This window comes from Octodon degus, unplaced genomic scaffold (genome assembly GCF_000260255.1).
Source record: "Octodon degus isolate 3935 unplaced genomic scaffold, OctDeg1.0 scaffold00226, whole genome shotgun sequence".
NCBI classification, from domain to species: Eukaryota; Metazoa; Chordata; class Mammalia; order Rodentia; family Octodontidae; genus Octodon; species Octodon degus.
Genome location: NW_004524802.1, coordinates 686,839 through 702,410, shown reverse-complemented (window position 1 = coordinate 702,410; position 15,572 = coordinate 686,839). Strand labels below are relative to the sequence as shown.

At 61.7% G+C, this 15,572-nt stretch overlaps 2 protein-coding genes across 4 annotated transcripts; one reads left to right on the top strand and one right to left on the bottom strand.

The window, feature by feature from the left end:
• Positions 1-228: 228 nt before the first annotated feature.
• Positions 229-6,413, top strand: CUNH14orf180 (chromosome unknown C14orf180 homolog). 3 transcript variants are annotated; one of them, XM_023705648.1, is made up of 6 exons: positions 229-551; positions 3,035-3,158; positions 4,825-4,954; positions 5,212-5,247; positions 5,368-5,613; positions 5,961-6,413. In XM_023705648.1, the coding sequence occupies exons 2-5, from the start codon at positions 3,051-3,053 to the stop codon at positions 5,574-5,576; spliced, it is 483 nt and encodes a 160-aa protein (XP_023561416.1). In that variant the 5' UTR covers positions 229-551; positions 3,035-3,050; the 3' UTR covers positions 5,577-5,613; positions 5,961-6,413. The 3 variants fall into 3 exon arrangements, with proteins under 3 accessions (XP_023561416.1, XP_023561415.1, XP_023561413.1); XM_023705647.1 differs by lacking the exon at positions 5,961-6,413 and adding an exon at positions 5,801-5,948 and having other exon boundaries at positions 230-594; XM_023705645.1 differs by having other exon boundaries at positions 232-594.
• Positions 6,414-6,515: 102 nt separating this feature from the next.
• Tmem179 (transmembrane protein 179) lies at positions 6,516-15,546 on the bottom strand. Its single transcript, XM_004645381.3, has 4 exons — positions 15,179-15,546; positions 9,748-9,885; positions 8,537-8,615; positions 6,516-7,693 (listed from the first exon to the last, which is right to left on the bottom strand). The coding sequence occupies exons 1-4, from the start codon at positions 15,481-15,483 to the stop codon at positions 7,514-7,516; spliced, it is 702 nt and encodes a 233-aa protein (XP_004645438.1). The 5' UTR covers positions 15,484-15,546; the 3' UTR covers positions 6,516-7,513.
• Positions 15,547-15,572: the final 26 nt, after the last annotated feature.

Here is a 15,572-nt window from a genome sequence, read left to right as displayed (position 1 = left end):
GGCAAAGGACTCCTGACACTTTGGCCCTGGGCACTCAGAGCCTCCCGGGCAGCCAGCCTGAGCCAGTGCCACCACGCATCTCAGCAGGGTGACACCAGGCACAGGGGAAGGGGGGCCTGGGTGACACAGCAAGGCCAGAGGGTGCTCAGTCCCGCCTGCCAGAACCGTCCCAAGAGCGCTCCCTCTTGCTTAAGTGGGAGTGTGCTTGTCTGGGGAGCTGCCGGCAGCAGCCCTTCTGCAGCCCCGGCCCTCCGGCCCGGCCTCCGCCCTGCAGAGGCAAGGCCAGTGTGGTGTCGTCAGCTGCCCACTTCCTCTCCAGCCTCTGTGGCTTCAACCCTTGGGCTCTGCCCCACCAGGCGGGGCAGGTGGCTGGGACACAGAACCCACCACACTGGCCCAGCGCCACTTTCCTCCTGGTCATCTACTATCTGAAGGGCAAGGAGGGGCCAGCCCCGCTGCTGTAATGGAAACTTCCTGGCCAGGCTGTGAGTGGTGACAGCTCGAGTTCCACCCCACGGAGGCTCTGTCTTCAGTGATCTCGGGCCAGGCAGGTCAGCCATCGCCGAAAAGACAGGGCCACACTGCAGGAGCCAGGTGGGCCGTGTGTGCATGTGTGTGTCCATGTGTGTATATGTGTGTGCACACATCGTGTCCTCTGCAGCCCTACAGAGGACAGCACTACAGGTGGTTGTCCACAGTGGGTCAGCTGGGCTGGGAGTCCAGGGGCAGCTTGGTATGGGATAGGGAAGCTGAAATGCTGCCAAGCGGGGCGCCCCAGCCAGGGTCCGAGCAAGGAAGGGCTGTCCCCCACAGGGCAGGCAGGGCTGGAGGCCAGCCACAGGTCTGCTGCTGTGAGGAGGCCCTGTCCCATCCCAGGCTTTGGGTGACAGGCAGGTGCCCTGGGGCAGGCAGAGTGGGCATATCACCATACCTCTTTCCTCCTTGGGGCAGGAGGCAAGAAGCAGGTGGGAGCTCTGGTCTCTCAAAGGCTTTGTGACAAGGGGGAAATGGCCAACCCCAAGAGGACACCAGGGTCTCCCTGATGCAGCTGTGGCCAGGCCTTGGCACACAGGGCCCTTGGCCCGCCAGCCTGAGTCCACTGGGCCTGCTCCTGGACTGGGACCCCTTCCCATGATCCATCTGAGCCAAGGAAGGTGATGGACTCTGTACTCTCCTGCCTGGGCCCAAGTGTCCTGCAGGCATGGCTCCAGGGCTGTGCAGTGCCCACTACTGGCACAGGCAGGGAGCAGTGGATCCACGAGGTCCTTGTCCTCCCAGAGAGGGTTGGACTGGCGTGGGAGGCCTCCCTCAGCAGTCCTGGCATGTGTGACACTCCACAGGCCTGAGATCCTGGAACTATTTTCCACCCTTTATCACCCTTTTGTCACGAGCTGGTCACAGAGCAAGTGCACTTGAGTTACCCCGTCCCTGTAGCTCCAGGGCCAGCGGGAGGTGGCACCCTATGGCTTCACCTGCTTCTCAGCAGGGAGCCGAACCCCAGGAAGGTCATTTTCCTACTTGACCAAGGTCACAGAGGCCAGACTGAGCCAGCTCCTGGGGACACCAAAGGCCCGTGTCCTCCTGGAAGCTCTCTCCCCTGCCAGGCCTTAACTGGAGATGCCCAGGGCACCCTCAGAGGGTGGGAAAGGGGAGGACCGTGAGAGTCCTCACTGCCCTCACCCTGCATCTGTGCAAACACAGCCACCCCAAGGGATGGCCACAGCGCAGAGGTGTCACCACAGGCTCCAACCCCAGCATGCCCTGGACTTGCAGGCTCATCCCTGCCAGGTCCAGGACAGAGGTTGTCATGTTCCCGGGGGCCAGCACAGAAGGCTGAGGCCATAGGGTGGCCCAGAGCCTGCAGCCACAACCCATACACACACACACACACACACACACACTTCACACACTGCGTGCAGGCAGCCACCACCCCAGGCACACGCACTCACACCGCTCCCACCACGCCCCAGAGCGCTGAGCACGCCCCCTCCCCCAGCCACACCGCTGCTGCTCCTCCCCGAGGGGATTTGCAACGAAACCTGATGCAGCAGTGACATTACTAAACCCGTGTGGGTGGCACCCAAGGCCCCTGGCTGTTTGTGCCCCCAGGCTCTGGATCAGAGGGGGGACCCTGTGGTCCCCCTCAGGGCAGCTGCTCCTGCCCCCGGGGACCCGAGGTCACTGCTGGGTGACCGCAGAAGCCCCTACTCTCCAGTTTTCATCCTGGGACAGGGCCTGAGGTCCATGCTGAGTGGGGGCCACGCCCAGGGTGAGCAGTTCCCACCAAAGACCAAATACAAAGGACCTGGGGGACCTGGTGGGTGGAGGAGCCCTGTGTCACCCTGCAGCCAGGAGGGGCAGGGGACCCAGCTCCTCTGTGGGCAGCTGAGACTCCCACCCTCCCTGGCCCCTGTGCCCTGGTGGACTAAGGCAGTGAGGTCAGTGCCCAGGATCTAGAAGGCCCTGGCTTCTGCACGGTGGCCAGCAGGGTCTGAGTGGAGCAGGACTGAAGGGCTTGGGGCCCAGGGCCTGCTCGGGCCCTAACACAGAGCCCGGCCCCGCGTGTGGGTGGGGGAGGGGCACAGGAGACAAGGGCCCCAAGCAGCTAGAAGGAGCCACAGGGCAGATTGTAGAAGCAGAGACAGGTACATGGAGAGGCTCAGCAGGCAGGGACAGGACGCAGTGTGGTACAGTTGAGGGTGGGCCTGGGTCTCAAGGCATGGCCGGCAAGGTGGCAGGAGCCCACTGGAGGGAGACCCCATCCCATACTCCAGCCCCGTGGGAAAGCCAGCAGCAGAAACATAGACGTTCACTGCACCCTGACCCACGGGCTCAGACACCACCAATGACAACAGGCCGCCAGCTTCCACACGTGGCAAACGGGATGGCTGTAGACTGGGGACAGCAGCCCACGCAGCCAGAACAGGAGCAGTCAGCAGACTCGGGTGGAAGACATGGCTCACGTAGAGGCTGGCTTCTGGAGCCTGTCTGCCTGCTGCCTGCAGCTTCTGTAACCCCATCTCTCTCACCTCAGCACCATGCTCCAGTAAATGAGGACCACAGCTCGAGCCCTGCGCCCCGACTCCGGCCCAGAAGCCCTGCATGGGACCGGAAAGGATGAGGCGGCTGCGGGGGGCTGGACACGGCCCCAGGCAGAGGTGGGATGGCTTCCCAGAGGTGGCTCATTGTGTGGTTGGGGTGGACAGGCAAGGGCAAAGGGCTCCAAGCCTCACCCGGCAGACAGGGGCGTGGGGCTGACCAGAGTGTGCAGTGGGGGGGCTGAGCCGTCTGGCTTGGGGGGGGCAGCACGCAAGGCCAGGGAGGGGGACAGCAGGGGTGGGGCTGGAGAGTGGAGGGGCTGGGGGAGGGGAGGTGAAGATAGCAGTGCCAGGCTGTCACCCGGGAGCCTCAGTCCAGGACACAGGGGCCAAGGCTTCCAGGAGAGAAGGTGTGTCGAGGTTTCTCTGGCAAAGCCTGCAGGTTCACACAGGAGGGCCCAGAGCTCAGACTTGAGGCTGGTGTGGCCCAGCTGGAGTGGTGAGATCATCAGGTGGTCAAAGCTGGCAGAGTTGCCTGCCACAGCCAGGGGCAGGCACAGGCACAAGAAGTGGCCTGGTGGCTGGGAGATTGCACAGTAGAATAAGTGCTTGCCTGGCAAGCGAAAGGTCCTGAGTTCAATCCCCGGTACAGCAAAGGAAAAAAAAAAAAAAGAAGAAGTGGCCTGGCTCCTGGTCCTTGTGCCCGTACAACAGTGGCATCCTGTGTCACAGGTGAGGCACTGAGGTCCACAGAATCCAGGGCTCTGGCTCCACCTTCCAAACCAGGCTGAGCTGATGAGTGGAGAGTGGCCCTGGTGAGCCCATGGGCAGGGTGGAGCCCGGCTAGGAAGAGGGAGCCAGATCTGTGTGTGTGTGTGTGTGTGTGTGTGTGTGTGTGTGTGTGTGTGTGTGTATTTGAGACAGGGTCTCCACATGCAGTTCAGGCTGACCTTGAGCTCTTTGTAACCCAGGCTGGTCTTGAACCCTCCTGCCTCAACCTTCCAAGTGCTGGGATTATAGGTGTGTACCCCCAGGGGAGGCCAGCTCTTTGGAGAACCCCAGCAGCTCATCTCACCTCCAGCCACCCTGTCCCTACCCTGGCCCAGCCCTGCTGAGCTGGGCTCCACACTCACATGCCCCTACCCTGTCCCAGATCCCCTTAGGCCTTTCTGGAGCCTGAACAGTAGCCTGACCCCCAAAACTGGCCTTCGCCCTGAGAGCACCCCTTGCCAAGAAGCTGAGGCTGGGCCAGGGATGCTGACACCCCTCACCCTGTCCAGGGCTCTTGGGACAGTGCGGCCAGCAGTGATCTAAGGCCTCTCCTGGCCCTGATCGTGGTCACTGGCCTCTCCTGGCCCTGATCGTGGTCACTGGCTCTCCCCGGCCCTGATCGTAGTCACTGGCCTCTCCTGGCCCCCGTCTCACACTGCAGACTGCCCTGAGAGGCTTCTCCCTGCCTGCTGCCCACTGTGAAGTGTTATTGTTCTCACCACTGACCTGGAAAATCATGTGAGCCCCAGTACTGATGGGGAGCAGAGCCCAGGATGCAATCTGGCCCTCGGCCTCATCCACTTATGATGTCTGATCCCAATGGGACAGAGCCGAGGGCAGTGGGCAGCAAGCCTCAGGCACCGAGGCCAGGTGAGGGCAGGCCAGCATCTCCACACCTCTGGGGTCCTGTGCTCCAGCTCCCTCTGCACAAGCCCAGAGGAGGCAGCAGGTATGGTGGTTGGAGTGACCAGTGTCCAGCAGAAGGGCTCACAGCTCTGCCACCCTCTGTCCCCAGGAGAGAGACAGAAAGCAACCACCATCCATCCTGAGACGGAGCTGGCCAGAGCGCCAGCCCCCCGAGGCTATGCCACCAAGGACCTCAAGACGCGTGCGGTTCCGGGAGCCCCTGGAGGTGGCCATCCACTGTAAGAAGGTTTACGAGCAAGCGGGGGGGCTGGCAGCAAGGATCTGGGTGGGCCAAGGTGGGACCCCAGTCCCTGTCCTGTGGTCCCTGTGGAACCCCAGTAATCCCCATGGGGCCCTCAGGATGCAGGGCAGGAGGGGACACCGGGTGGCTCACCCACCCACTCTCCTCTGGAGAGGGTCAGAGGCTGCACTGGCCATGGCTCCCACGGAGGCAGGGCACTGGGCAGACGGATATGTATCACAAACTCCTTCACAGATGTCACCTACAGGGAGCCCACAGCCACAGTCAGAGGTGAGCCTTGAGCCCCAGCCCATAAGCCAGGCCCTGTGGAACGACCTCCCTCCCTATCCCACTGGCCCAACAAGCCCAGCTGTCAGCAGAGCTGCTCCTCAGCCATTGTCCCTGACACAGGTGGGCCACAGCACCTGGCACCCCAGGGACGTCCTCTACTCCTGAGGCTATCTCTATGTGTCCTGCTCGGGGTGGCGCTGGGCCTGTACTGCAGCTGGGCCAAGGCCATCACCACAGCCCTCGAGGACCTCCAGACCCAGCTCCTGGTCCTTGTCCTGCGTCTCTGGCACACGGCCCTGAGTGGCTGGCATTGCCTCCTGCGGTTCTGACCACCGCCGGCGAATGGTATCTTCACAGGTTGCCCTGGTGAGTGAGGCTCTGGGGAGCTCCGTCTCAGATCCTGGAGCTCATGGGCAGACAGCCCTGCTGGGTAGCACTTGGCACCACTAGGGGACCCTGCAGGGGTGCTGTGTAGCTGGCAGAGAGGGACACTGTGCAAGAGGCCACACATGGGGAGCCAGCAGGCAATCTGTCCTCCCCTCCTGGCATGCAGGTGCTGGGGAGGCTGCCGGAGAGGACAGTCAGCTCCTGCCCCAGCTTTGTCCTGCTCTACCGGTGGGCCCTGTGTACCACTGAGTACAGGACCCAAGAGGCCAGGACAAGCCCCACCTGAGGGCTGCACACCAGGACGCCTCTTATTTCACCTCTCCCAGGGCAGCCACGCCATCATGGAGGCTCAGAGGTGAGGTTCAGCCCTCCCAGGCCTGAGGAGCCCCCCCATCCCTTCTTCCTGGAGGCTGCTCCTTGTGCTCTGCACCGTGGCCCAGCATGGCCCCCTTCTCATGGCCCGTGGGGTCCACAAGTCCACGTCCAGCCCTTTCTCACTAAGTGCTGCCTGGAGACACTGCCTCTGATAGGTCACCCATCCATCTCCCACCTGGGTTGCATGGGGTGCTGAGACCTGAGCCCCAGAAGCACAGACACGAAGCCCAGCCTTAAGGAAGACAGCTCCTGGGAACCTCTGAAGAACTGAACAAAGCCCAGACACAGCCATTTAAACCATAGCTAAAAAGCTGAGCACACGGCTGGGGAACAAACCCCTTACCCCAGAGATGCTGGAGTTCATAGTTTTATTGTGACTTGGAGAAATAGATACATGGAAAATTGAGAATCTTCGCATTCAGTTCAGCCAGAAGTCGAGCTAAAACAAAATGCCCTCAAGAAAGGCCGGAGAGAAGCCGGGTATCTTGGGAGCAGTGGTGCAGCCACTGTGGGACCGGGCAGCCCTGCGCTCCTGCCCTGGACCTGTTTCCAGGCCTCTACCCACCCGGATGCAGGCTGCCCCAGATCAGCCCTGGAGCCTGAGGGGGCAGCTGCTCAGGACTGGCATGGTGGGGCCCAGGGAGCCGAGCCCCACTCTGTTCCTCCCAGGATCCCAGGCAGCTGCAGCAGAAGTGGGGGTGGGGCAAAGCAGAGGCAAGGTAGAAGCCACAACTCTGTGCAGGGCACAGATAAGCAGCTCTGAGGCAGGACAGGTCCCCATGTCCAGTGATGACATCAGCTTTGGGGGCTTCAGACGGTCCAAACACCTCCCCGAACACCTGGCTCCCCACAGGAAGTTCCCAGCAGGGCTTGACCTTCAGCCCTCACCCCTCACCCCTCACCCCTGGCCTGGGCCCCCCCACAGCACCTGCCTGCCCTGCACCCTTCAAGCTGGTCCTGTTTACTCAGGGTCCAGCTCACCACGCCAGGTCCTTCGAGGTGGCCCCGGTCACAGTAGAGCCCAAGCTGGGGGAACATGCTGGGGACACACTTCTGAAGGCTGTGGTTAGGGTCAGGGCTGGGGGTCTCTTCCACCTTAGGGCCCCTTCCCTGGAACAGGACAGGGGACCCCCAAGAAAAGGAGGTGCTGGCTTTCCCCAGCAGAGTGCTGAGGACAGCAGAGCCAGGCCCCAGTCACACAGGCTCAGCCTCCACTTGGCTAGCAGGTGGGCTTACTGCCCTTGGGAGCACAGCCTTTCTCCTGGGCCCATGGGGGCCAGCTCTGCGGTCTGCTCCCATCCACATGTGTGTGCTCACACATGTGTGTACCCACACATGCGTGTGCTCACACATGCAGCCTCTGGAGGCAGAGTACAGACACCCAGTCCAGGGCTCTGCCCCAACTGCCTGTGGCTGGACCCTCAGCAGGGGTCCACGCTCCCCTTCCTGTGGCAGGGCCAGGGCTGCATGTAGGGCTGGAGGGGCCCAGGCAGGGACACAGAACCTAAATGACTGCGCTCTTCTCCCCCTGGAAGGAGGTTCGAGGGCCTGGCCTGGCCAGCAGCAGCTCCTTCTCGTGGACCAGGCTGTCCAGCAAGTCCTCCTGGCGGTAGTTGTGGTAGACCTTCAGGAAAGCCAGCGTGGTGATCGCCAGCCATGCCAGCCACGAGGCCCAGAGGCCAAACTATAAGAAGACAGCAGTGTCAGGGCAGGGCCAGCCCCCAGTATGTGCCCCACTAGCCTGGCCAGGCAAGGGACAAGAGGGGGCCCCTGTGTTCTTCCCCCATGAAGTGAAAGTCACCGTTACATCCCTGAGGAAACTGCATCTTGGCAGAGGCCAGGAACCAGGCTGCCCCTGCCTAGCAGACACAGGCCCTGGCCAAGATCAGTGGCCAGGCAACACCCCCCTCCCAGCACGTGGGGCTCTTAGTTCCCAGAAAGCATGCCAATCACAGCCCCTGCAGTCACCAGAAAAGACTGACCTTTAGCTGCTGCTTCTAAACAGCTGGAGGAGAAACAACCTAATCAGCCCCAGGCCTGCACCACATCAGACTGATTCTCATTCGAGCATGTTTGTCACCCTCACGGTCATCTGACTGGCACAGTTAAGTCCAAAACATCTTCCACTCAATTTGCATGAAGGTGACTGACCTGGGCAGCTTGTCTCAGCAAAGGACCCCCAGGCCCCCATGTCCAGACCCCTGAGGGGGCTCCTGGCCACACTGAGGCCCTGAGGCCAGCCACTGGCCCACAAGGAGTCCAGGCTGGACCCAGAGGCTAAGCCGCTGCTGGGTGTGAAGAGGCCAGCCTGGGCCTTCCGGCCTCATCTGAGCCCTGCCCTGCTGGCCCCAGGCTGCAGCACTGGGCCTCCCCAACTCTGGGCACCTTCTTGTTTGGGCATGTTTCACCCATACCCTACCCCCCACTGAACCCCGGAGCACCCTGCTCTTCCCTGGGCCCTCCACCCCAGGAAGCCTTTGCACCTGAAGGGGTCAGGGGTACCCCGTCCAGGCCCCTTCCTGCCCACCTGAGCAATGGCGAACTGATCGTAGAAGGCAGAGTCATCTACATTCAGCTCCAGGCCGATGTCTTGCAGCTCCTCGCAGCTGAAAGGCGGGGTCGGGGTGGTGACTGACAGCCCACCAGACCTCACAGGTCTGGTCTCAAGCCTCAGTCGGTGGTGCAGGCTCCAGGGAAGGGGGCTGGATGGCCACGGTCCTCTGAAGAAGGGTGCAGTGAGGCTGGGGTCCAGAGCCCCGCCCTGCCCTGACACTGCCCGGGACACCACCAGGGAGCCCCTACTGGACATGGCCAACACCTACACGAAGCTCCACACTCCCATCACAGCAAGGTCTGGGCGGCATCCTCACAGGGCCGCAGGGGCAGCTGGGGGAGGCCCCAGCAGGGCAGGACGCCTGGCGAACCGTGGGCTGCCTTACTGAAGGCCCACAGGCGGCACGGACACCGTGAAGGCCGAGCAGCAGCTCCAGCTGCAGGTGAGGACCCAGTGAGACCACTGGGTCTCAGGCCTTCTCGTCTACCCAGGCCCCAGATGCAGGCACCGGACAGGTGAGACATCCTGCCCTGCTCCACTGGCCTCCAGTTTAGATGTCGAGTCCGGGTCTGACTCCACGTAAAGAAAGTGGAGCCCCAGGAAGAGGTGAGCCCAAGTCCTGCCTTCTAGGCCTGCACAGTCTTGCAACGGGCAGGGCCCTCACTCCAGAGAAGCGGACAGTAACCATACTCCACCCCAGGCACCACCGGCCAGGCACCACCTGGCTCAGCACAGCACCCATCCTGCCCCCAGAAGTACCTGACTGCTGGGGACCCACCTCACCCCAAAATGCTCTGTTCCGTTCTCCACTGTTATCCATCTGACACCCACCCTGGGCCTCTGGGAGCCTGATTATTACCCCCAATGGCAAGGAGAGGACAGGAAACTGAACCCCAGCTCCACATCTACCCACATCAGAGGCCCTGGCTCCAGAGCAGGAAGGAGGTGCCCAACACTGGAGTGGGGCTCAGGAAAGGGGCCAACCAGGTAGGCACGGGTGGGAACCAGGTGGGGACCAGGTGGGACCAGGTGGGGACCAGGTGGGACCAGGTGGGGACCAGGTGGGGACCAGGTGGGGCCAGGTAAGCACCGGTGGGGCAAAGCTGCAGCCTCTGGGTGAGCTGCACGAGGGGTTCTGTCTGTGGGTGCAGGTTGGTGACAGGGAAGGGTAGGGCCCAGCACACCTGTGGGGCACAGTGCCCTTCTCCGTGATGGCGTCGCACCACATGGTGAAGCCCACACTCACGATTGTGCTGGCAATGAAGACCAGGAAGACCACAAAGGCGCTCACCAGGAGGTTGAGGAAGGCGTAGAAGAAGGAGCTGCAGGTGGGTGGAGACAGGGCTGCTGGGGCGACCGGGACCCTTCCCCAGCAACGACCCCAGTGTGGAGGGACCCCAGCCCGAGCTCCCTGGTGGGTCAGGGCCCCTCGATGCCCATGCCAGCCCTCAGCTGCCCGTCTCCTCCTTCCCAAGACTGGACTGAGCCCACAACGCCCTCCTGTCCAGGGGAGATGGGGCCAATACATGGACCAGTGTGCATGCTGGAAATGCAAGACCCATGCAAGACTGCCCAGCTCCGGGCACCAACCCAGGCCACCCACCCTGAGGACCACTGTCCAAGGCTACTATCCACAGTTGCCCGCGGCTATGGGATGAGTTCAGAGTTTCCTGAATTCATACATGAAAACCCTAATCTCAAGGTGGAGGGAGTAGGAGGTAGCCCTTATGAGGTGGCTCGGTGTGGGGTGGAGCTTCCAGGGTGGTATCAGGGTCTCTGTAGCATGACAGGACACAGCAAGAAGGCAGCACCAGAGAAACAGGAAGCCGGCCCTCCATGCCACACGGTGACTGCGGGCCCAGGTGTGTTCTGAGGCCACACTGCATCATCACACCAGGCATGACCCACATGAGGCACTAGCCACCAGCTCCACGCCCATCGAAGCCTCCAAGGCCAGGCTGGGCCATGCTGACACGGTCCAGCTCACAAAGGCAGCATGAGCCCACGCAGGGCCAGGGCTGGACACAGGGCACAGGTGGCCAGGACACCACCCCATGGGGACCCCTTGAGGCAGCAGGGCAACAGGAGGCTGAGGAAGCACCTTGCCCGCCCCAGACTGACACCGGCTAGAGGTCACGCCAGTGCCACCTGCAGAAAATCTGAGCAAGGTCTCAGGCTAAACTGGCCTCAGGGTGGTAAACAAAGGCGTGACCAGGATCTCACCCAGGAAAACCTCAGTCCCTGTGATCTGACCATGGTGACACACGTCAAGGTGCAGCGCCCTGGCACTGCTGGCTCATCTGCCACTAAGTTGTTTGACACGCCCTTGGCATCTATCCACAGCCTGTGCTGGGCCCAGGACAGGGACAGGAGTGTGTGGCCCTGACAGGAGGCTGATGCACTGATGACAAGCAAGCTCACTGTGCCAGCTCAGAAGGGTCACCAGGCTTGCTCACGTGGCGCTGTCACCCAGAGCCCAGCCTGCGCAGGCCATGTGGGTAAGCAGCTGCTGGCAGATGGCAGAGCCCCTGGGGAGGTGCCGGTCTCGTACATCCAGAGAGGTGCCAGGACCCAGAGCACAGGTCTGAGGAGGTCACAGCCCTAGATGAGCCCCAACTCACACACAGGTCTGCAACCCTCAGCCTCTGAAGACCAGCAGTGCTGCAGAGCCGTCCACGCCTCCCACACCCTGGCATGGCTGTGTGTGCCCCTGTGTTGTCATGCACAGGAGCCCAGGCCTGGCTCTCCTGCTTGGGGCTCTTCCCTGGCCTTCCAGGGGCCACCCTGCATGAGCGGCAGTGAGCCCATGGAGGCCCACTGCCCCTGCTGGACTCCCTGAAGCTGTGTCTAGGCTAAGGCTGATTAATGCTGCCACCAAGGAGCTGGGGTGCAGGAAGTAGGGTCACCCATGGGAACCAAGCACCCAGGGCCAGGGGCTGGGCAAGCTTGGAAAGCGGGCATGCACAACCCACCTGAGCCCTCCCACCTGGCAGCTTATGTCAGGGCACTGCGATGCAGCCTCTGGGGTACATGTCTGATGGCCTGAATAGTCGAGGCAGCCAGGTCACAGCCTGCCTGGGCAAAGGCATGAGGCTGCCCGGGGCACAGGCATGCGACGGAGGAGAGACCCAGGACAGCCACACTACTTGCCGGGCAGTGCCCACAAGGTGCTGTCCAGGCACTGGCATCTCCCTTCCTGACAAGTCATGTCAGGCTGGCCGTGGGAGGGCTGGGCTGGTTGCCACACACAGAGCAGGGCCACATCTGTCCTGCTCAGCAGGGGTGCAACAGCCTGAATTCTAGACAGGGCTGTGCACAGCCTCCAGGTGGCCTCCCTGCCAGCACCATTCCTGAGTGCCTGGTGCCAGGCAGACTCAGGGCTGCCAGGCCCAGCTGCCCTTTGCACCTCGGAGAGAGCACACGTTGACAGTCAGGAAATGGGATCAATTTTCTGCTGCCTCCAGAATTCCAGTGGCATCCCTGTTAAGTGAGTATCATTTCTTCCTCCCTGACCCAGACAAGGAACTCCCCAAGAGGTAGAGGAGTCCCTGAGCTGGAGCCGCAGCTGCTGACAGCCCCTTCCACTCTTTTTTTTTTTGGAACCAGGGATTGAACTCAGGACCTTGCGCTTGCCAGGCAGGCACTTAATCCACTGAGCTATCTCCCCAGCCCTAAAAAGTACTTCTATTTCTTTCTTTCTTTCTTTCTTTCTTTCTTTCTTTCTTTCTTTCTTTTCTTTTTTTTTCTTTTTTTTTTTTTTTTTTTTTTGTGGAACCAGGGATTGAACTCAGACCCTTATACTTGCCAGGGAAGTGCTTATTCCACTGAGCCATCTCCCTGGCCCCCCTTCCACTCTTCTCATCCATTCGCAGGCTGTTTCCATGGAACCTGTCTGGTCTTCCAAATTTTTAAAGAACTGCAGGGGTCCAGAGGCTCAACTGGGTCACAATACCATCCCTCTCTGTACCCCAACACAGAAAACAAGATGGGACGGCAGGTGGCACACACAGGGTTAACCATCCTTCTCTGGCTGCTCTGGGTGCCCAGCCTGGGATGTGCCGTCGCCATGGTGACAGCTATCCTAGGAAGCAGAGCAGTGGAGGCTGAGTGACAGGTGTGGGCAGGCAGATGGGTCGCTTTAACCCAGTGCTCTCTAGCCCACCGCCAGTCAGCCTCATGCTGCTGCCAAGCCAGCCCAAAGGCTCCTCTTGGCAGAAGCCCACTCAGCCTCCCACCTCCCCTGAGGGAAGGCGGCCATGGTGCTCCAGGGCAATGCTCCAGCCCATTCTTTCACTCTCAGCAACTAGGAGGGGAGCTCTGGGATGCTCCTTCACCCTGTGCATGCCAGATGCCCTCTGTCCTTGAGCACAGGACTGGGCCACCAGGCAGGGACCTCAGCAGCCTCTGAGGCTTCTGCTCAGTCCTTAGGGAAGCGGACTCTGTGCTGATCTAACCATATAGGCCCTCTAACACCCAGGGGCTGACGGGAGCCATAGTGACCTCCAGGGGCTGGGCATTCAATGACACCACAGGGGCTCACTAGACATCCCTGTCCCGGTCCTTGGCTGTCCTGCATCCCCCCATCATTCTCCTCATACTAGCTTGCCTAGTCTACATGGCCTGACCACCACCTGCAATGGAACTATACTCTGGGCTGACCCTCCACCCATTGCTGGCCTCTGCAGACCCACCCTCCCAGGGGGCCAGAATTCATGGGCTCAGTGGCTCTGAAGTGTGGGCCTCTTGGCCAGAACCTATGGCCTGGGATGGTTCCCAAGAGCTCTAACCTAGCCCTACAACCAGAATCCAGATGTGCTCTGACACCACAGCTGACTGTGGCCAACTGGATTGTGCAGTGGACAATGTAGAGGGCAAGTAGCCAGATAGCCAGGTGGCCTCGACCAGTGTTCCTGAAGGCCACAGGGATGTTCTGCATGGGGCGTCACTGGAGTCAAGGCTAGACCAAGCCCTTAGACAAGAGACAGAAAGCTAGAGCAGAAGGTCAGAGACCCTAAGTCCTTAAGTGTCCCGCCAATGGGAGCACAAACCACCAGATCTGGCTGCTGGTGAAGTCAAGGACATGGTGGTCCCACCAACCCTGAATCCCAGTGTGGGCTGGTCAGTGGGGCATGGGGACCCAGGCAGCCTGCCCACTTCCAAGAAGCCCAAAGACACCCAGCCTCTGTGTGCCCTCTGCACTGGCTGCTCCTGTGGAAGATGGCCTTTCTTCAAGGGACACAGGCAAAGCTGGCACTTCCTGCCTCACCTGTGTAGAACGGGCCACCTGGGAGCACCAGGATCTCTGTCTTGCCAGCTCAAGGGCTCTCTAGAGGCTAGGCCCCTTGTCAGCCCCAGCTGGGCTGCTTCCGCCTCAGGGATACCCAGGCCTGGAAGGGTAGACCCAGCCTCTCAGCCCAGTGATTGGGTCCCCTAGCCCTTGGGGACTTCTCAGGTGACACAGCTTCCAACAGGCCCCAGGTCCAGAACCTCAGTGTAGTGGATTGAGCTGTGTCACCCAAAATGCTGCATCCAACCCGGGTACCCACGACTGTGCCTTTATTTGAAGAGAGGATCTTTGCAAATATAATTATAGTCAAGGGTCTTGGGGGAGACTGCTCTGGATTTAGGGTGGCTTCTAAACCCAGTGACCTCATGAAAAGAAAAGACAGAGAGGAGTCCGTGTGAAGACAGAAATGGTGGTCAGAGTGAAAGAACCCCACCCGAGGAGCAAGGAGGGGTACTGCAGCCACCAGAAGTTGAGCCCTACGAAGGGTGTCCCATAGCCTGGGCAGGGCAACCTGCCCTGGAGCGCCCTGGCTCAGGACTGCGAGGAGCCCCAGCAGGAGCAGCTTTGTCTGAGCAGCACTGGAACATGGCGTGCACACGCAGGGGCCTCGGCCTGCACCCTTCCTGCAGCTCTCTAGCCCCAGTAGCATCCTCTTTCTCCTCTGTTCACAACTGAGGGCTCCGGGGGGTGGAGGGGAGGAGGGTCCCCACGGGTCCCCACCCTCACAAGGAGCAAAAAGCCACTACGAGCAGCCATCCCTGAGTCGGGGTGTGGCGGGGCAGGCTGGGAAGCAGCCTCCCTCATCTGCAGAAGAGTGAGTGGGCTTGGAGATGCCTCCAGGAGGGGACCCCAGCCCATGACCAACTCCCACGGGCTCCGGTTCCCAGCATAGCAGGAAAGGTGAGGAGGACACGGAGGGAGAGGAGGAGGCCTGCGATGACCAAGCAGCTCCCTCCCTGTGCACCCCAGCCAAGGCGGGTACCAGCAGTGCAGCTGGAGGGCCCCCTTCCAGACATGCCTCTTCCGCAGAGCAGAGGAAGGCGCCCCACAAGCCTCACCTCCCCCCAGGGCCTGGGCCTTCTCAGGGGTGTGCAAGCCCGCTCCTGGCAGGGTGGGCCAAGCCGTGAAGGGGCAACAGCTGCACCCAGGGGTGTCGTGCCAGACGCAGGAGAACGCACCTAGGAGGAAGGATGTGACCTCGGGACCGCGACCGCGCAGACAAAGGCGTTGTGCGTGGAGGCGGGGACGCCCCGAGAGCTGAGTCTGCAGGCCTCAGCGGCCCGGGAGCGCGGCCTAGAGAGCGTAGCGGCAGGGAGGGGCCCGCTTACCCCTCGTGGCCCTTGCAGAGGAAGAAGAGAGTGCGCCAGGCGTGCGCGGCGGCCAGCAGCAGCGACAGGAGGCTGGCGAGCAGGCTGAAGCGGCAGGCGGCCGGCGGGCCCCATTCCTGCACGGTGAAGCGCTCCCGCGCCTGCACCGTGAGGTTGGCGCTCAGCCACATGCCCTCGGTGAACAGCAGGCAGCGGCCACGGAAGTCGTGGCCGTTCTCGGACAGCGGCACCACCACCACGAAACTGAACAGGAAGGCCAGGAAGTAGCAGACGCACTGCGCAAAGAGAAAATTGTTGAGCGCCATGGCGGGCCCGGCCGCGCCGGGACTGGGCTGGAACCTGGGCGCCGGGTCTCGGGTCTCGGGCGCCGCGCACAGCCAGGCCCGGCGCGCGA